At 45.7% G+C, this 21,922-nt stretch overlaps 1 protein-coding gene across 6 annotated transcripts in view; it reads right to left on the bottom strand.

Annotated features, from left to right (window-relative positions):
- The window catches only part of TET3 (tet methylcytosine dioxygenase 3), a 106,622-nt gene that overhangs the window by 14,026 nt on the left and 70,674 nt on the right, over window positions 1–21,922 (bottom strand). For all 6 annotated transcript variants that reach the window (XM_019827426.3, XM_019827427.3, XM_023251777.2 and 3 more), the window contains 4 exons: window positions 17,973–18,063; window positions 11,659–11,752; window positions 4,846–5,054; window positions 2,669–2,819 (listed from right to left, as the gene is read on the bottom strand). In XM_019827426.3, coding sequence (XP_019682985.1) covers window positions 2,669–2,819; window positions 4,846–5,054; window positions 11,659–11,752; window positions 17,973–18,063 — 545 coding nt within the window. The remainder of the gene's footprint in view (window positions 1–2,668; window positions 2,820–4,845; window positions 5,055–11,658; window positions 11,753–17,972; window positions 18,064–21,922) is intronic.

Here is a 21,922-nt window from a genome sequence, read left to right as displayed (position 1 = left end):
TCACACGTATCCAAAGCAGCCCCACCTGGCAAACTCTACACACTGGAAATTAACCTCCATTCTAGAACCACTGCTGGGTTGCTGGGAAGGTAGGAAGTGCATCAGGTGTTTTTACAGGTTCCGTCTGGGAGGCATAGGGTACCATGTCTGTTTTAATGTTGGAGACACAGAAGCTCAGGAAAAGCTGTGGCCTGAAGGTCCAGCCATCCTGACTGCTAAGCTACTAGCTCAGTGCCGCTCAGAACACATAAAACAGGTTGTTGGTTTTGAGTGCTCAACACCCTAGGTCAGAAGTTCGATGAAGTAGGCCGGTAAAAGCAGGATCAAAAGGTGTGGCTTTTTCTTCTGGTGTTGCAGACAGGCAAATGAAGGCAGAGAGGGGCGGGTCAAAGTCTAGGCCAGGAATTCCACAGCCAGCCAGGCCCAGAGCCTGTCATGAGCCAGGGACACTCTATTCTCTAGACCTGCACCATTGCATGTGTTAGTCATGAGCTCTGTGCTGCTTCTGAAATGTATATTAAATTTAATTAAAATTAGATAAAATTGGGGCACAGAGAGTCAGCTCTGAGCCTGCGTGGCTCAGTTGGTTAAGTGTCTGACTCTTCATCTGGTTCAGGTCCTATCTCACCCTTTGTGAGATTGAGCCCCATGTGGGGCTCTGTGCTGACAGCATGGAGCCTGCTTGGGATTCTCTCTCTCTCTCTCTCTCTCTCTCTCTCTCTCTGCCCTTCCCCCACTCACTCTCTTTCTCTCTCGTAATAAGTAAACATCTAAATAAAGTTAAATAAAATTAAAAACCCAGTTCCCGTTTTACGAGCCACATTTCAAGTGCTCAGTGGTTACATGTGGCTCCTGTGCTACACGTTTTTTACAGAGAACGTTTCCATCATCACAGAAGGAGTTCCACTGGATAGTGCTGCCCCAGACAAAGCAGCCGCACCCCAGCTACATTTGGCCAAGGGTTTCAGGTATCCACAGCCTCTCCCTGGCCCTCTGAGGGTGGCAGGTAGAGCTGGGGGGGGGGGGGGGGGCTGTTTCTACAAGGCCTTGAGCACAGACAGGCATGAAGAGTTTGCAGAGAAGAAAGAGGAAGAAGAGAGAAAAAGAACCAAGTTCATAGAAGTAGAGATGGAAGAGCAAGACCAATGGCTCAGCGGTCTGTCCAGTAGGGTGGCCAGAGCTGCCAGCCACTGCCAGCTGCCTGTCTCTGGCTGCAGCCCAGAGGCTGCCACCAACACGGTAAGCCCATGGCCAGCACAGCACAGGGCTGAGGCCCATGAACTCTGGGAAGACCCAGACCTGACTTCACCATTACTGCCACACGGTCCTGAGCAAGCCATTTGCCTCATCTGTAAGGTGAGTAGCAACAGGGCCTACATCTGGGGTGCCTTGAGGTTAATGGAGATGCACACCTGTGAGGTGCTGGCCAGAATACTCAGCACTAAGTAAGTGCACAGAAATGGCAGCTGATAGAACAGGGGAAGTACGTGTGAGAAATTAAAGCAATGCCTTTTCACTCCTGGTCATTCCTAGTTCCTGTGGCCCTGGGGCTCCTCTCTTCATTGAAACAACTGCATTGAAACAACTTGCTTCCAGGGGAGGGCGGATGCCACTATAGAGAAAAGTCCAGTGTCAAATCAGACTATCAAACTAGCTTGTGCAATAGTCTAAAAGCCAGGCTTTGAGGCAAATAAAGTTCTGCACTTGAAAATGCTTCCTTTTACTTCTGAAAAGCACGACTGGATACCCAGAGCATAGAAGTTTATTACACATAGGGTAGAAAAACGTGTGCCCCAGGGGAGTCCCCACGCCCATGGAAAAGGAGGAAACCCTTCTTGTACAAGGAGTTCGGGGAGATGTGGAAGGTAGAACTGGGGATCAAGATGTTGCCTAGATCCCCACAAAGGGACCCAGTACCCTACCTCACAAGAGCTCAGGTGTTGGGGAGGGGGTAGGGTCGGGGACAGATGGCAGGGAACCCAGACAGACCTGTACCTTCTCTGCATTTGGAACTCTGCGTGGAGACCACCTCCTGGGATGGCCTTCACAAGCACAGCAACAGAGGGGAAGGGGCAGGGAGGAAGGCAACCTGACCTGACCGGGAGGCTGCAGACAGGAGGCCATTGTGGACCCTAGTCCGGTGCCTCAGAGACAGGCTAGGCTCCCAGCAAGAAGACAGCAAGGGCCTGGCAATGTGGACAACCGCACAGAGACATGTGCCTGGCTGCCAGGTAGAATGAGGGGCACTTCGGGAAGCTCAGCACTGGCCCCCCAGAAAGTGGCCGAGGCCTAGAGGCCTCTTCCTGCCATACCTCCCATCCCTACAAACACACCTTAGAAAGAATGAAGAAAAGAAATAACTCCTGAAGAAGATCAAATTCTGGTGAGGAATTTGACCATTTACCTCAAAGAGACTGTTTTAAGCTGGGAGAGTCTGAAATGCCCATAATTGGTTAGGTTTAATTTTTCACTCATCACACCCCTCCACACCACACCCCACATACCTTACTTCCCGGCAAGATAAGGTCAGTTAAAAAAATAAAGCCAGTTGCATTATCTGCACATGTGAGTCAGGGTGTGCTAACCCACCCCCCCACCACACTACCAGAGACAGGAGGCAGGGTAGGACGAGCCGGAGGGCCCCACTGCTCCGCGGAACTCTGCTTACCTCCTTGGGGTTGTCCCCCACGAGGCGGAACTTGCGAGGCGTCTTGCTCCGAGCGTATTTGCAGCCGTTGAAGTACATGCTCCAGGAACAACCAAAGGAGAAGGAGGCACCGCAGGTGTTGGGGTCTTTGCCTTGACAAGCGCAGGTCCGGCTGCAATACGCATCGCACGTTAGGCATACAGACACATTTTTTGTTCGGAAATCGTCCTCCTACATCAGGGGGAGGTCCTGCTGAGGCCTGGCACCCATGGTCTCCCAGTGACTGGGACCACATCCCTCCCGCCTTTAACTCCTTCCCCAAATTTCCTCGCATAGGGAGTCGGCTCTGAGCAGCTCTTTCTGCTCCCACCCCTGAGCCTGAAGGTCTAAGAATCTGTCTGTCTTTGGGAGGGGAGCCTGGGTGGCTCAGTCGGGTTAAGCGTCAGAATTCGGCTCAGGTCATGATCTCACGGTTCGTGAGGTCGAACCCCATGTCGGACCCTGTGCTGACAGCTCAGAGCCTGAAGCCTGCTTGGGATTCTGTCTCCTTCGCTCTGCCCCTCCCCAGCTCGCACTCTGTCTCTCTCAAAAATAAACAAACATTAAAAAGATTTTTTGTGGAATCTGTTGCTGGGAGAAACCCCTGGGTGTTTTGAGGCAAGTGGGAAAAATCTAGTCAAAACCCCAGTAAGGTTTATACTTTGCCTTAACACTAATATCATGACGGGTTCCAACACAGACGACACAATCAGGGAAGTGACATGGGCTACAGAGTTTGAACACACCTGCTTCCTTCAGGCTCAGGTGCTGACAGGCCTTTAAATAAATAAGCACTGACATTATAATCCAACAACTAATCAAACCTGGAAATGCTCCAGATGCCCCTCAACTGGGGAGTGGGTAAATGAACTGTGAGGCGTCCAGCAGTGGCAAGCTACTCAGCAATCAGAAAGAATGAGCTACACACCTCCACAGCTGAAGCCCAGAAACGCTATGCTCAGGGGAAAAAGAAGCCAGACTCAGGAGGCTACACCCCGTATGGTTCCGTCTCTACAACATTCTTGCAAAGGCAAACTCACAGGGACGAGAAGCAAGAGTGGTGGTTGCCACGGGCAGAAGGAAACTTGCTTACAAAGCAGGCAAAGGGGAACTGGAGGGGATGATGGAATGGTTATACATCTTCGCGGCAGCTACGTGACTGTAAACATTTGTCAAAACTCTTCAAACTTGGACGCCTGAAACCGATACTATGTTGTATGCTACCTAACTGGAATTTAAATACTTAAAAAGAGGGGCTCCTGGGTGGCGCAGTCGTTTAAGCGTCCGACTTCAGCCAGGTCACAATCTCGCGGTCCGTGAGTTCGAGCCCCGCGTCAGGCTCTGGGCTGATGGCTCAGAGCCTGGAGCCTGTTTCTGATTCTGTGTCTCCCTCTCTCTCTGCCCCTCCCCCGTTCATGCTCTGTCTCTCTCTATCCCAAAAATAAATAAACATTGAAAAAAAAATCTTTAAAAAATAAATACTTAAAAAGAAACCTCTTCAAACTGTATATCTAAGTAAAAATACCTTAATTTAAGAAGTGGGGGTGGGGGGACTCGGGAGTTCAGTCGGTGAAGCGTCCGACTTGGGCTCAGGTCATGATCTTGCAGTCCGTGGTTTTGAGCCTGTGTTGGGCTCTGTGATGACAGCTCAGAGCCTGGAGTCTGCTTCAGAGTCTGTCTCCCTCTTTCTCTGCCCCTCCCCTGCTCACGCGCACTCTCTCAAAAATTAACATTAAAAATTAAAAAAAAAGAAAAACACCTTAATTTAAAAAGTGGCATTTAATTTAAACGCCTTAATTTTAAAAGACCCTAGAGGGGCAGGTTTTATGAATACCACTGATGCCTTAGATTTGTGGGACACTCATGCACTCATAGCTGTTCCACCATTAGAACCTCAGAGTCCCTCTGAGGTTCACCAGCAGAGCCAAGCCAAGTCAAGGGACCCTTCTCTTGCCGGGACCAGAAGAACCCAGGTCAAGATTGTAGGAGAACTTCTTTCACCACAGTCCCGACTGCAGGACAGACAGGGCCCTGGGAGGGGCCAGCGCCGCCCTCAGGGGCACCCAGAATCTCCCCCTGCATCTGCCCCCCAAGGCCCTGCCAATGGACACTTGGCCCAGCCACCCCAACCCTTGCACGCCGAGATCCCACCCACGTACTCATCGTTGAGGCCACATCTCCGGCTGGTGGGGTTCCCGTACTTCCGGAGGGTGTCAGTGAGCTCTTGGTAGAGGGTGTCTCCGAGGCTGCGGGGGATGCCCTCCCAGGCCAGGATGAGGATGACGATCACCGCGTTCTGGCAGTGGTGGCCTGCCCGGTGCCGCACCAGGCACAGTAGCTTCTCCTCCAGCGTGTGCCTGCGGATCACCTGCAGGGGGGTGGGGTGGGGAGGGCACTGCTAACTGTGGGAGCCATGCCCCCACACTCCTCTGCATGGGATGCCATACACCCCCCACCTCTGCTGACCAGACCTGGGGACGCAGGTCTTTAGGGCAGTGTCCACAGGATACCACAACCTGGTAATGGCAACCATACCGGCTAAGAGACCATTACAATTAAGGAATAATAAATGCAAAAGTTATTTTTAAGAGCAAAATAAAAAATATTTACTACAAAATGGAAGTTACTGATGAATCACACAGACTTAGGACTAAAAACACACAGATAATTTGGTAAGCCAAAATATATTCAAAATTTTTATGTATCTTAAAATATTTACAGAGAAAATGCTGCATATCTGTATGATTTTAATTAAAAAATAAGGGCCTTGGTGCTGTGGAAAACAATTTTGGGTAGTTTCTCCAAAAGCTAAATATGTAATTACCATATGACCGAGCAATGCCATTCCTAGGAATATACCCAAGGTGACCGAGAGCAGGGATTGGGTCAGGTACTGTTCATAACAGCCAAACAGCGGGCACAACACAAGTGTCCATCAGTGGATGCATGGATAAACAAAATGTGGCCCCTCCAAACAACTGAATAGTCCTCAATCTTAAAAAGGAAGAAAAATCTGACTCATGCAACAACATGGATGAACCTGGATAGCATCATGTTAAGTGAAAGAAGCCACACACTAAAGGATCCACAATGTGTGATTCCACTTACAGAGGGTACCTAGAATAGTCAAATTCGTAGAGACAGAAAGTAGAACAGTGGCTGCCAGAGTTGGGGCGGAGAGAGTGGGGAATTATTACTTAACAGGTATAGAGTTTCTGTATGGGGATGGTGAAGAAGTTTTGAAAATATAGAGTAGTGATGGTTGCAAAACAATGTGAATGTTGGGGTGCCTGGGTGGCTCAGTCAGTGGAGCGTCTGAATCTTGATTTCAGCTCAGGTCATGAACCCAGGGTTGTGGAATCAAGCCCTGTGTCGGGCTCTGCACAGACAGCGTGGAGCCTGCTTAAGATCCTCTCTCTCCCTCCCTCTGCCCCTCCCTCACTCTCTCAAAAACAAAACAAAACAAGAATGTGAATGTAGTGGATACCACTGAACAGTACACTTAAAAATGGTTAAAATGGCCAATTTTATGTTATGTATACTTTAACACAACTTTAAAAAATTAATAATATACCCCAAACCAGTGAACTATATACTTTGAATGGATACACTGTATGGTGTGTGAATTATATCTCAATAAGTCTCTTAAAGAAAACAAAAAGCAAGGGCCTTGGGCTCTGCACTGCTGCCCAGCCAGATTCTCACCTAACTCTCACACCCAGAACTCTGTCCAAAAAGATACGGCATGGCAAAGGACCCGGGAGCTGGGGGACGAGGTGGCTGATCTCCCATTAAGAGCCCAAACTAATTCTGTGACCTGATAAGATGAGGGCCTGTGAAGAGGGGAGGGATGAGGGAAGGGCTTTCAGGGGAAAAGAACTCAAGGCAGGGGTTCCACAAAGAAGTCTGTACAAGGGGCTTTCATAAGTAGCTTCCTGCTCTAGAAGAGGAGCAGGCAGATGGCAGGGTGGAGGCGGAGAGTGACAGGGAGACCACTAACAAACAAAACACAAACAGAAGTGGATAAAGTGCTGAAGTAGGACAGCAGGGAATGAAACAGGAAAAGGAATGCATTCAGACTCATTGAGGAGAAAGGTGACCTTGGGACCATCTGACTCCAGGGGCTGAGGGACAGGGCAAAGTCTTAAACGGACTTCCACTTTTGTGGCACAGGACAGTGGGTGGGGTGGGGGTTGTTTACTGATGAGTTAACTGGGAACACGCTGGGGCTGAGGTACTTGGGAACGTCTGAGTGGCTATTTCTAGTAAGACCCCAATACACTGGGTCTGGAGGTCAGGAGAGGCCTGGGCTGGAGACGCACTTGGTCATGAGTACAGCAGTGCAGGGAGCTGTCCAAAGAGGCAGCCAGGCAGGCAGTATAAATAAGGAAAGTGGGCCAGATGGACAACTGGGGGTGGTGTGGACCATGGCCAAGTGAAAAAGCACACGCCCCTTCAAAATGGGTAAGCCAGGCCTTCTCTCCATCAACCACTGCCTGATGGGAATCCCAGCCTAGTGCAGCTACCTCTTCCAATTTTAAATTTTTTTTTTCAACGTTTTTTATTTATTTTTGGGACAGAGAGAGACAGAGCATGAACAGGGGAGGGGCAGAGAGAGAGAGAGACACAGAATCAGAAACAGGCTCCAGGCTCCGAGCCATCAGCCCAGAGCCTGACGCGGGGCTCGAACCCACGGACCGTGAGATCGTGACCTGGCTGAAGTCGGACGCTTAACCGACTGCGCCACCCAGGTGCCCCTCTTCCAATTTTAACAAGAAGAAAACAGAAACCTAGATTTTTACATGAAATCTCTCCTTTTAAAGATGTGAGCACCTAATTCAATTTTTAAAATCACGGTAAAATACACGTGACGTAAAATTTACCACTGTAGCCATTGTTAGGTGTATGGCTCAGTCGCAGAAGTACCTTCACGCTGTTCTGCAGCCGTCACCAGACCTCTGTCCACCTCTACAACGTTCTATCTTCCCAAACAGAAACTCTGTACCCACTTACCACTCACTCTCCCTTCTCTCTGGCCCCTAGTCCATGGTAACAACCATTCTGCTTTCTGACTCTCTGAATAGTTTGACTACTGGCAGTGCTTCATACATGTGGAATCATACAGAATTGGTCCCTGGCATAACAGCCTCAAGGTTCATCCAGGTCATAGCAGAGGTCAGGATTTCCTTCAGAATTTCCAGGGACACGTTAAACAAAACATATCCCTGGCCCATGAGTTCCTGCTCTGAGCCAACCCACAGAAGCATCGGTTATATCATTATTTTTAAAACTTTTTGGGATCAGTAACACACGAACATGTCATTAAGTCATCAGTATTAGAGCTCCCTGTGTGATTGCCTGGCCTCCGCAGACTGAGCCGGGCACATCGTGAACACAGGTTCACGATCACACATCACAGGTACTGATAAGACAGCAGTCCCTGCCACCAGGGTTTCTGAGGCACTACTGTCAATCTCTGCTTAGTGCCCAGGGTAGGGCACTGGCTAATTAATCACCCTCACGTGCAACATGTGTTCAGAGCACACAGGGAAACACCTGACCTACCAAAGCTGAGGTTGAGGCCACATCTCTTTGGTTTCCCAAGTGGCAAACACATAAACATGATAAGCACAAGCAGACAGCTCTCTGTGGCCACACACTCACAGGCCGATGGGTACACTCAAAAAAACTATAAGAAAACAATAAAGCGGAGCTCCCTACCCACACTATGAAGGAAGGAAGCCAGCAGGACTGAATGCCCCAAGCGCAAAAATCAAAAGGCCAAGGGAAGGCTGGAAGACACCAGTACCTGAGTGTGGCCATACGGATGGTTCATATCCCGTCACAGAACACAGACAGCACCCTCCCCCCCCCCCCCCACAGCTGGGCAGGAGTCCCCCGTGCACTGAACAAGAATAGCACAGCACCAAAGGAAGCCCACTTCTGTCTTCCTACTCCTGGTACTTAGTTCCAACCCTTGGGGTTCCCCAGGAGGTCTGTTCCAACCCTGCCCTCAAGGGGCCTTCAAATATCTGCTTTCTGACCCCTGTTATCTTTACAGACTGGCCCAAGCAGCATCTCCAAGGTTCTTGTATCCAAAGCGCATTTTTGCTGTCTGTGGTGTTTGCTTCTGGCATGTCTCCATTTATTCTGAGCCTTTGGAATGCTACCTGGTCACTCCCTTACTCCCATGCTTGCCGACTTCCATACGCCGTACAAGCCACCTCAAAACTGCAGATTATCAGTGGGCTCCCTGGGCTATCTCACTGCTTTCTTAGATCCTTCTCTCAACACACATTTGCTGGGTACCCATGATGCGCCTCAACTTTGTCCCCCAAGAGCCTGGCCAGGCAAGTCTAGAATTTGTCAGACACACTTTTAGATGAACCTACTGGTTGGGGGTTCAGGCTGTAGACAAAGACATGAACCTGGTTCAGATGAAAACTCAGGCTCTAGATGGGAGACCAGAACAGGCGGTGGGCAGGAAGAACCACAGGAAGCACCGTCCACCACAGGCAGCTGGATGCTGCCACTCGCCCGTAGCCACAGACTACTGCCTGGGGGTTCTTGACGCCACGCTGACACTAAGGACAATCTGCCCCTCTTGGCACTTATGGGTCACTTCCCAGTGTGTGTGTGTGTGTGTGTGTGTGTGTGTGTGTGTGTGTATTGGGGGGGGGGGGGGGAAGCAGGGGAAGGGAACACCTGCCCTTCTCTAACTTCCAAGGAGGTAGAACTCTTTAGATGAGCTCTACCACCAAAATAGATAGGGTATTTGGTGGCTGTGTAGGCAAAAACCAAGAGAAGTCCACTGCACTAAGGGAGATAGCTAGAAAAGAAAAACACAACTCCGCACCACCATTTTCTTACCACTGTGATAGTCTATGACTTACCACCATTTGCCCTTCCTATAAAACACCATTTCTTTCCTCTCTCCTTTTTTTTATCTTCCCTCGTCAGATACAAGAATTTCCCCACCTCTGGGAACGTGGTCACTATGCATTCCCTTCTATCTGGGCTTTTCTTTCAAAGCTGGCATCACCCACTGGGGTTTGGTGATACCCACGAGCTGTTTCATCTCTTGGACAAAACATCAGGTGCCACGTGTGCTCCGCTCTGGGCATCTGCGCACAGAGCCTGGAGGACCAACGTGTGAAGACCAAGTTCCTCCCCCTCCATCATTCTGCTTCCCTCTTCCTGCCCCCAGGAACTAAGCTCACTGCTTCACCTGGGCACCTCCTTCCTCAGCCCTAGCAGAGACGCACAGGTGCTGCTCCCCAGAGCTCTGGGGCCAGAAATGCATATTCTCTTCTTCGACACCACCTACATAGCCAGTTGTTTTCTTCCCTTGATCCAACTGTTTCTGAAGATGGAAAAGTCCCCAGGCTCCACCTGTGTGAGGATCTTCAGTTTCCCATCCAGAACTGTGGAATTCTCCAATGACTACATGGATTAGCAGAAATAAGGGCAGATGCCAGGTCGCTGATGGGATCTCTGAGGGATAACACTGCACCCTGATCAGCCACAGACGGATACAGTCCCCCTCCCACTGTAATACCTATCTTTCAGGAGGGTGGGGACGCTATATTTCTTCATACCTGTGAAGGCTCTATGTAGCTCCAGATTCTTTTATTATATATAATTCTGCAATACTGACCGAAAATTGCTAAAAAAAAAAGGTATGTGATAGTTCAGGTACAGACACCTTTCATATTCATTAAAAACAAAGGTGCAAAGGTATGGCGTATACGAGACAAAAACAGCCATGTGCACATGGACACAGGCTGACAAAGGTCTTCTTCCCACCTTCCCTCACTCAGTGAGCTGTATATTCACAAAGCCTGTTACCTTTGCTCTCCTTGCCAGAAATGCTTCTGCTCTCCCATCAGCCCATTTATTTATTTTTTAAAAGAACTTTTTAATGTTTATTTATTTTCGAGAGGGAAGGGAGGGGGCAGAGAGAGAGGAGACACAGAATCCCAAACAGGCTCCAGGCTCTGAGCTGTCAGCACAGAGCCCGACACGGGGCTCGAACCCACGAACCATGAGATCATGACCTGAGCCAAAGTCGGACGCTTAACTGACTGAGCCACCCAGGCGCCCCTCATCAGCCCATTTAATGTGGCCCTGTATTTGTGATCCCACGCACGTCACCCTCCTTTGAGAAACAAAGCCTCACATTCCTCCCACCATTCATATCCCTTGACCCTGAACTCTACCGCACTGAGTTCGCCTCTCATAATTGGACCTTGATCACTCAAGTCTCCGTGATCTTATCTCATGTGTCTCTACACCATAAGCAGCTTGAGCACAGGGACAGACCCTTTCATTTTCGAGGCATATCCCCGTACCGAGCACCCAGCACAGTGCTGAGCTCACACCTGATGACTTGCTGCTGCTCTTGAGCTTCTGCAGTGATGCTAAATATCTCCTCGAGGACTGGAAGAGCAAGGTCAGAAAACTGTGTGGGGGTGAAACGAGGGTCACAGTCACTGACGCTCCCCTCGCTGGGACACTCAGGCGGCCTTATAGGGAACAGTGGCTCAGAAGTAAAGTAGATGCAAGATTGTCCCCGACCCCGCCTAGAGGCCTAGCTAGTTCTTCTGGACCAGAGATAGGAATGCCACCGGCATATGGAGGGGCAGAGGGGTCAAATGGTGCACAGTGGGGCCCAGCTTTGAGTAAGATGACATCTTTCAGCCTCCCCTCAACCACATCCCTGATCCACAGGGAGAGTATGAACCAAGCATAATGACTAGAGCTTTTCTGAGGCCAGCCCAGGGGGCCAGGGGCTGGTGTTTAGATAAAACGAGGCTAGCTCAGGCTGGGGGAAAATGACCCTAACCAAGCACAGATGCAAGCTCCCACGTTCCCCTGAACAATAAACATGTCTGTTTCCACACACACACCTCTGGCCTGGCCTGCAGTGAGGGAAGTGAGGCAGCAGCCCCGGCCACAGGGTTGACACTCACCCACTTTGCAATGGGGCAGCCGCGTGAGCTCTTCCCCTCCTTCCCAGTGTAGATGACCTTCTCGATCCGGATGGCTTTCCCCTTCTCTCCATACCTGGTGAGGGAGACAGAAGCCACCATCAGCACAGTGAAGCCCCAGAAGAGAGCAGCTTATGGTAGGAAGGCAAGCCTCAGTGTGCTTCAGCATGGGTTTAGTTACTGTGGGGTCAACAGAGAAGAAGGATTTAAATGTTTGTTCTGTGCTTAGAGCCTCTGGAGACACAGCAGCCACGTACAGGTCCACAGGGCCTCGGGTCCATCTTGCCCAGCTCTGTCTCAGAGTAGAGGGGGTCATCAAACACAGTGTCCCTGATTATTATTCTGAACCTCCAGGGAAGGTACTCAAACCAAAGGCTAAACATGGGCATTTGTATCCAGCCTTGTTAGTGGAGTCACCCTGTTATTTATACAGTCAATAAACAGAAGAAAATAAATGGGGGAAAATCTTACTGTTTTCTTTCAACAATCCCCAGCTAACATTTGAACACGATGAGGACAGAGAGCTGAGGCCAGGGGAAGTGACCCTACCAAGCACCATCTGGCTCCAAGACTGCCCTGGCAGTAAACACACACTGCACACACTCGTGCCCTGGCCCACACACACTCAGGGATTCTGAGACCGTCTAATTCATAAGTGATCAAACTATGGCCCCAGAGCTGAACTGACCTGCCCAAGGCCACACAACTATGGTGCCACAGGCATCGGTGGCTTGAATGCTCTCCCAGCCACTTTCTGGCTGCAGCACTGTAGTCAAATGACTGAAGTTCTCAAGGCCTGAGTTTCCTAATCTAACATGAAGATAGAAAGGGCCCATACTTCCCAGGCTTGGAAGGAGAACAAATTACATAATCCATAGGGATGCACTGTTTTAAGTGTTTTGAAGCTCCTGCGTGAGGGTTAGAGAGCCTGCTAAATATTAATTCTTAACAACGTTTAAGTAGCCATCTTACTGAACCGTCTTATTTTTAATAGCTTTCTAGCTTCAGGCACAAAATCATATCATCGACAAACAGGGTGATTTGTCACCTCCTCCTGTTCACTCTTCATGCCCTTCTTTCACTCTCTTGCCTCACTGTACCAGCCAAGGCTTCTGAAGTGCTAGTGGGCATCTCTGCTTATTTCCTCACTTGACTGTAAAATGTTGCCAACTATTCATCACTGAGAAGGAAGCTAGCTGAGTTTGGGAAAGAGAGACTGACTTAGTTTGAAGGCATCTTCAAGCCTTGGTTTTTAATCAAGAATGGGTTATTTTTATTAAAAGCACTTTTAGCAACAAAGGACACAGATGACTGTTGTTTTTTTTTTCCTTTGATCAATTAATATGAATGTGCTATTTTAACAGAGTATCTAAATCAAACTATCCTTATATTTCTATAACGAATCCACTCTGGTCATGGCCCTTTTTAATATACTACTTTAATGGAGAGATATCTCATCATACACACTACAGTTAACATAGTCTCTACAAACACACATAGACAATTACACATACAGGTATCCCTCACCTTTCAGAAGCTCACGTTATGCCACTTTGCTTTTACGAAAGACCTACATCAGTACCTGTTTTTTTGGTAACCAGAAGAAATCCAAAGAGAATTTTTGCTTTTACGAAAAAAGGCAAAGAGTGAAAATAGCGTTCAGCGTTCGTTTGGCAACGAGCCATTACAGAGGCAATGCACACCCCAAGTGGTGCCGCGAGAGTGGCGCCACCAAGCTCCTGGCCCAGGAACTGCACTCAGCATTCCAGCCACCAGACAGCGGAACTGTGTCCGTGAGCATCTGTGCTTTATCTTGATTTATCTTAAGGTATCAGAAAAGCCTAAAAGAGATTATTTTGGGGGGTCCAGGAACACTCAGACGTTTTCCCATATACATTAATGGTAACTGCTTCTTCGCTTCATTGCCATTTTCAGTTTAGGAAAGTTTTCAAAGGGATGCTCTACTTTTGGGTAGCGAGGGAGATCTGTATTCCTTTATCTCATCCACTCCACTTCCAGGAATCTCCACACCTCTGAAATAACTGTACAGATACACCAAGACGTAGGCACAAGGTGTTCCTTGTGCCAACAACTGAAAAATTAGGAACTGAAATATCTAGTACAGAATTGGCTAAACTATAATAAATATAATAAACTTCCGTATGTTGGAAAACCATGTAGCCATTAAAAGGGATTCGACAGAATTCTATGTACTAACATGGAAGAAATTAAGCTGGGGGCCGGAGGGGTAGCGGCTACAAATAGTGGGTACATTATGACTGATCCCATTTGGTTTAAAATCTCTCTCTATATATGTGCATCTATAAATGCTGACAAAAAACTAAAGAGTAGACATCAAACTTTTTAAAAAACGTTTCTTCTGGATAATTGCTGGAAGGCTTTATTCTAAACTTTTTTTAAAAAAGACTTTTATAGACAGGTTTTATTTTGGTAATTGGGAAAGAGAATACATTTTTTTAAAGTATTGATGTACGGTTTCTTTGGTTTCTTGAGTGAAACAGAGCACACTGTCGAGGTGAAAAGTGTTTCTGATAATTAGCACATTAAAATTCTAAGGCTATGTTAGTCCCTTATAGAATGTGTTTGGAGACAGGACTCTGGGGGAGTTTATATAGTGTGGCCTGTCTCAAGAGAAAAAGACCAGATAGTGCTGCTTTTGTTTGGTTCCTGGAAAACTTTCAATTTCACAAACATTTATCAGGAAGTGGCCCCCAAGTGCAAAGCCTGGGTGCTTGGTGTGTCCTGGGGTCCCTGTGGAATGAACAGCCCGAGGCGTCCACGCTGCTCTCACCGAAACAGGATATTGTGTTCCCCTCAGGAGGGTGAGCAGAGGACACTGACGCGAGCTCTCTGGCCAGTACCTTCCCCCCATCCCACCCATCAGAGGAACACTTTCTGCACTGAACTTCGTATTCAAGAGCAAATAAAAGGGCCAAGCACTCTGATCAGCTAGACCTTTTCTTTTTCTTTTTTTTTCCTTCAAACGAGAAATTTCTCTGTGCTTACTGACAACCAATCAACTCCGGATTTAGCTCTTTTTTCTTAAATGTCTTACTCTCTGGCCTAGCATTAAAATAATATTCTAGAACATCTGAATAATGTTCATTCCTGCATACAGATGAACTCCTAGACCCTAAGCTAAGTCTGAAAAGAATAGGCTGAAACCTTATCTTGAAAGATAACCTGATCACCTTAGCAAGTGGTTCTCAAAGGATGGTGCTGAGATCAGCATCACTTGGGAATTTGGGAGGAATACAGACTCTCAGGTCTCATCCCAGCCCTGCTGGGTCAGGAATTCTGGGGTAGGGCCAAGGATCTGTGCTTTCACAAGCACTCCAGGAGACCCTGAAGCACGCTCAAGTTTGATAACCACTGATCTAAAGTTGTACTTCTTTGGGGTTACCTTTATCACCCAGTAATGAGACTAGTTCCCTAAACTCAGAGGATCTGCTAGCACAGTGGTGATTCTCTGTTTTTAGAATAAACATTTAATGAGCTCCTAGGCTGCAGAGAATCCCCTTCCCAGATAGACGACATGGGGCTCTGTGCAGCACACCATTCTGAGATACGGGTTTGTACAACTGACCACAAGAATGTACATCAATGGGGACCTGGATTCCCATGTGTGGAACCCATAAATAAATTGGGATAATATTTTAGGATTTGCGTTTGACCGCCCCTCCTTTTTCCAAATCTTTACCAGAGAAGCTAAAAGCACCAACGTCTCCTTGATTTCAGCTCGTTTCCCCTTCCTGACTTTGGCCCACTTCTGGCGGTAGAGTGGTCCTGTAGAGAGAGGGTGGGGGAGACAGCCTGGACCATTCACAAACTAGACCCCCAGCCTGGTGATGTTCACTGGTTATTCATTCCTCTCCTTGTCCCACAAGAAAACTTAAAAAAAAAAAAAAAAAAGATGTCTATTAAGATAACAGGTGATGAAATCAGAGTAAAGGGGGGAGGAAGATGAACATAACGTTGGTACACAGAATGCAAGCAGTACGGTCTTGTGTGTGTTTTTGAGAGACGAGCCTAGAAAATTTCATCATATGAGAAATCAGGAAGCTAATGAAGGTTCCTTAGGATTATGTCAAAAGGACTCAGGAGTGAACCTAAATAGGTTCTCATGGGCCAAAGATGAGAAATTACATTCCTCCCAATAGGGGGTACACAAATCTGGCTCTAAGCTTACCCAGCAGCCAACAAAGATGGAAATACAATCTGTTACATAATTTACAAGGTCCTTAAGATAAAAATAAACCAGCTGCTGAGGAAAAACACAAGTATTCCTGGTCTCCACAGGAATTCCTCCCTTGGATCAGTTTCTGAAGATTCTACAGTTGGCTGTTATTTTTAAAGCAATGGGGGGGGGGGGGGGGAGGACAAATCTCAACTTTATCACTATCTCTTAATCCTTGTTTCAAAACATACTCTTCCATAACTAAAAGTTATTTAGAGAGCTGTCTAGAAATTTTGTAGAACTGTTTCCAAGAAACAAACACAAAAACTGTCCCAGGTCAACTTGTACATGTGACTCCCCTGCAGCCCTCAACCTGCAAATAAGAGCATCGCTATTTCTTACCAAAAAGTCACTGGCCAAAATGCTGCCTGCCCCAACCCTGGCACCGCAATGCACACGCACGTTGGCACACACATGCAACACACACCTTGTTTTAAATGTTTCCTTCTCACGGCCTCAGAGGTCCACTTTCAAGCAGGCTTGAATTTACAAATTGAGTCTTTGAATGCTTTTCTGATGGGCTACTTTGAATACAAATGTTGCCAGATGGTAGAGGACAATTAAGAGTCCTTACAGGAGATCACAGTCCTCTATCCATCTTACCATTTATTGACTCAAGGATGCCAATACAGTTTTTCAGTTCAAATTCGTGTTCCCTGCTAGACTGATGACAGGATTCACTTGGCTCCCCTGCTCAGACAAAATATGGTACCCAGATCTGAGGAAACTCTAAGCCACTCTGCCTTCCACACATCTGTGTGTATATGATGTATACGTATGAGCAAACATGTTTATGTCTACATAGTCTTTGCCTTTGCTATACTAATGCTTGTTATAAGATCTCAATCAGTAGATGTTGTATGAGACAAGATACCCTATGTGTGGTACTTCCCTATAAGCACTAAGTGCTTTCCAGACATCAATTCAGTTTATCTTCATAATTCTCCTACAATGTGTATGTACTTTTACATTATCTCCATTTTGCAGATAAGAAAACTGAGTCACAGAGCAGTAGAGCAACTTACTCAAGGACTCAGCAGGAAGTGGCAGGGCCAGGATTAGACCTTACGTCTAGTTTCAGCGTTCACATGCTCTCAATCAACAAGCTATTTTACCTTTCTGTACATTGGAACTCATAGCATTTAATATCTGCTGTGGACCCACCCATAAAATTTAAAGTCTCTAGCTACACGAGCTGCTTAGAAAAACAAAACTGGGCTGTTATGTAAAAACCGTGTAGTCTTGAGTTTGAATCCTAGTGTCAATGTAAACTCATGATGTATTTAATCACAATCAAGAACAAAAATAAAAAATCTACACATACATCTTAGCTCTTTCTACTGAAATGGCCTAGAAATGATGAGCACACCTCGTACCAGAGTTTGTTTTCTGAAAACTTTTTCCCCCAATAAAAAGGACCAGGACTTCGTGGATAGACACAGAATGCGAGCCCAGATCATACAGTCGTACAAGGAATCGAGAAAGCTATGAGAGACTCCTGGGATGGTATCAGAACGACTCAGGACACACTGAATAGGCGCCTACTGGCCAAAGAGGAGACATTATATTCTTCCTAGTGGAGGTACAAAATAGCACCTATAAAGTAGTTTTGAAAAACAAGAAAGAAAGAAAAAAATGATGTGATTTCCATGAAGTCTTTAGCTCTGACTGTGAACTTATAGGCCACAGAGAGGGCAGAAGAACATGACAATAGCACAGAAAAGCCAGCAGCAAAATTCAGACCTCAGGAAACACTATGGGACACAGAGTCATTTAACCAGACCTCATCAGTAAGAAAATATTTCAAGAGAGAGAGAAAAGCCGGGGAGGGGAAGATCTAGAGGGCAGACCAACAGACAGAGAGAGAAATCCAGAAGCACTGTGGGTGAGAATCCCATATTCAACCCTCCACAGTCCGGATATCCTGGCTTCCTTTCTGTGTGTGGTCTGGTCAAGGCAATGAAAACGAGAGGTGCTTCAATTCCATGCTCTACTAACAACTTGCCCAGCTCTCCTTGGACATTTGTGCGTCACTCACCGCTCCTCCATGAGTTCCCGGATAGAGGCTACCGTGGGGCCAGATCCCAGGTGAGTATAATATGGACCTTCATCTTTCTCCACTATTTGTTCTGCAGAAACACAGAGTAAACATTATTTGGAGGCATCAACTCATCAACATTAATTTAGCAAGTCAAACCACCAACAGGAAAACTAATGGGCAGGTTACAAAGCAGGAAATTTGAGTGGCTTATAAATATGTGAAAATGTGTTCAACTCCATTAGGAATCATTAATACAAATTAAAATCACAGTGAAACACCATAACACACAGGGCATATTGGCAAAAACTGAAGAATCTGGTAAAATCAAGTGCCGTCAAGATTGTGGTGTAACCACTCTGCAATTCAGTTTACTACTCTGTGTGTTTAGACTGGGGTAGGCAAGCCACTCTACTACAAGGGACATACACAAAAGAATAAAAAATAATGACTCCAACAGATACTTGGATGCCAATTTCACAGCAGCATTATTCACAAGAGCCAAAAGGTGAAAACAACACGAAAGTCCATCGATAGACGGACAAAATTCGGGGTATCTACACAATGGAATATTACCCAACCAGAAAAAGGAATGAAGTTCTGATACATGCCACACCATGGATGAGCCTGGAAAGCATTACGGTGAAATAAGCCAGACACAAAAAGGACAACTATTGCACAATTCCATTTAGATTAGATATCCAGAATAGGCAAGTTCATAGAGGTAAAAATTAGAGGTCACCAGGGACTGGGAGGGGTGGAGAAGGAGGACTTATTGCCTCGTGGGTACCGAGTGTCTGTTTAGGGGGATGAAACAGTTTTGGAAATGGGTAGTGGTGACGGTTGTACAATATTGTGAGTTTAGTTAATGCCACTAAACCGTACACTTAAAAACAGTGTACAAAAATGGCAAATTTTATGTTACGTACATTTTACCACAATTTAAAAAAAGAAAGGAATGAAGGACTGACACATGCTACAATGTAGATAAACCTCAAAAACATTATGCTCAGTGAAAGAAGCATCACATACTGTATGATCCCATGCATATGAAACCTCCAGAATGGGTGAAGCCACAGAAATAGAAAGCAGATTGACAGCTGCCGGAGGCTGGGAGGAGGGAAAGAACGTGTGAGTAACTGCTAAGTGAGTACGGGGTTTGGTTTTGGGGTGACGAACGTGTTTTGGAACTAGACAGAGGTGGTGGTTGTCCACTGTAACTATACTAAATGCCACGCAACTGCTTACTTTAAAATAGTTCATTTTATATGACGCTCACTACAATTATTTTTAAAAAGAACAAATTATCGCTGCACACAACATGGATGAATTTTAAATGAATTTTTTGCAGTGAAAGAAACGCGACCCAAATGACTATGTAATAGTAGCTGTGGAAAGCAGTTTTGACGGGCTACTACAAGGCTAAAAACAAAAAGAACTTTCCACAAATACTGTACTATAGTTGGTAAGTTTGTTTTATGTCTAAAGAAAATACAACAACTAAATGCAACGTGGTATCCCACATTGGTCCTCGAATAGGAAAAGGACATCAGTGGAAACACTGACAAAATCCAAAGTCTGCAGTTAATAGTATTGTACCAACAGGAATGTCTTATTTTTAAATGCACCGTGATCATGTAAGACATTAGGGGCACCTGGATAAAGGGTATACAGGAACTCTGTACCAATTCTGCAACTCTTCTATAAATGTAAAATTATCTCAAAATTAAAAGCTTTCAAAAAATAAAAAAACTAGGCAGCGCACCCTACTTTACTGATTCTGTCCTAGAAGAAATCTTAGTTACATGCATCAAAACACAGGTACAAAGATTTTCAGAGCAACACTGTTTGCAATAGTCAAAACTGGAAACCTATAATCCAGCAACAGTGAATAAATACAATGTAGCACAGTCATGCAATGGGTTCTATCTAGCACTGAGAATCCACAACCTTCCACAACATGGTTCAATACCACAACATCACGGCAAGTGAAAGACACATACCAAAGAACAAAAGCAGTAAGATTACATTTAAATAATATACAAAAACAGCCTCAACTAAACTATACTATTTAAAGGCCCACACAGAGGTGGTAAAATTACCAGGTTGAAATACGAGCTTGCAGACATTCAACGGTTTTTTATCTACAAACAATGGTGATTTTATATGGTTGTATAAAGAAACACAAGAAAATCATTGTCACAAGTTGAGAGAGTTGTTGCCTCTGGAGGGTGGAAGCGGAATGTGAACAGGGCCGGTGTACAGGGATCAAGGTTGTGATTACACCGGTATTCACTTCATACATTTTCATTGAGTTGTATACGAATGTTCTGCATACTTTCCACTATCATTCACGATTTTTTTAATGCAAAAAAAAAAAAAACCTGTCACACCTATTTTATGCAGAACATTATGCTCAACTTTATGGGGGATTCAAGATCGGATAATAGGTGATGGCTGCCTTTCAAGAGTTTATGATCTACCTGGATAGATAAGATCCACAAAGAAGCTACCTAATGGCATTTTCAAATTAATGGGGAAAGATGAATTTTTCAGTGCATGATACTGACAAAAAGTCTGATCCACACTTAATACCTTACCCCAAAATACATTCCAAATAGTTGGAGGATTTTTTAATTTTTTTTTTAAAATATTTATTTACATTTGAGAAAGACAGTGCATGAGTGGAGGAGGGGCAGAGAGGTCGGAGACAGAATCTGAAGCAGGCGCCAGGCTCCGAGCTGTCAGCCTAGAGCCTGATGCGGGGCCAAACCCACAAGCAGCGAGATCGTGACCAGAGCTGAAGTCGGATGCTCAACTGACTGAGCCACCCAGGCGCCCCTAGTTGGAGGATTTAAATACAAAAAAAATTTAGACGATGCAAGTTCTGAAAGGAAAACAATGGGAGGTTTTTTGTTTTGTTTTTTTTTTGTAAGTTTTTATTTGAGAGAGAGAGAGAGAGAGAGAGAGAGAGAGAGAGAGAGAACACAAGCGGGGGAGGGGCAGAGAGAAGGAGAGCCGGAATTCCAAGCAGGCTCTGCGCCATCAGCGAAAAGCCCGACGTGGGGCTCAAACTCACGAACCCGTGAGATCATAACCTTAGCCAAGGTCAAGAGTCGGATGCCCAAGTGACTGTGCCACCCAGGCACCCCAATGGGAGAGTCTTTAAAAATAATCATGGAAATGGGAAGTCTTCTCAAAGTATAACAAGAAATTCTAAAGCTCCCCGCCCAAACCCTGATAAATTTAACTTAAAAAAAAATTATAATAATAACTAACAAAAGTCAAGCTGAAAGACAAACAACACACTGAGGAGAAATATCTGGAATTCATACCAGATAAAAGGCTAATTTCCTTAATATATCAAGAGCGACTGTAGCTGAATAAGGTCAGTAATTCAAGAAAAAAATTTAAAAAGGATAAAAAGGGAAATGCAAATGGCTCAAACACATGTAAATCTACAATAAGATACTCGTTTTACCCTTCCCTTCAGATGAGTTACCATCAGTGTCTTGTGCTGATGAGGGTATAGGAAAACAGGCAGTTATGGAGAGTAATTTAGCAAAATATTAAAATAACAACTGCACATGAATCCATTTGACTCAGCAATTCCAAAGAATCTCAAGTCTTCTAAGAATTTGTTTCTGGAAATGTGGATATGTACACAATTATATGTATATTCGTATATATGAATATATTCATATATATGAATACATATATATGAATACTCACTGCATCTTTTGTAATGACAAAATCTGTGCAATGACAAAATGTTCCTCATGATACATTATGTATTCTAAACATATTATGGCATATCCATATAATGAACTACTGAGCACTATCAAAAGAAACCAGGCAGCTCTAGATTTACTGACAAAAAAATGACCTCCAAGATATTTTAGGCGGGAAAAAAAGAAAGCAAATTTCAATATTGCATGTATAACATACCA

Source organism: Felis catus, chromosome A3, assembly GCF_018350175.1.
Source record: "Felis catus isolate Fca126 chromosome A3, F.catus_Fca126_mat1.0, whole genome shotgun sequence".
Lineage (NCBI taxonomy): Eukaryota > Metazoa > Chordata > Mammalia > Carnivora > Felidae > Felis > Felis catus.
Note: the sequence above shows the minus strand (reverse complement) of the source record. Positions and strands in the feature narration are given on the sequence as shown.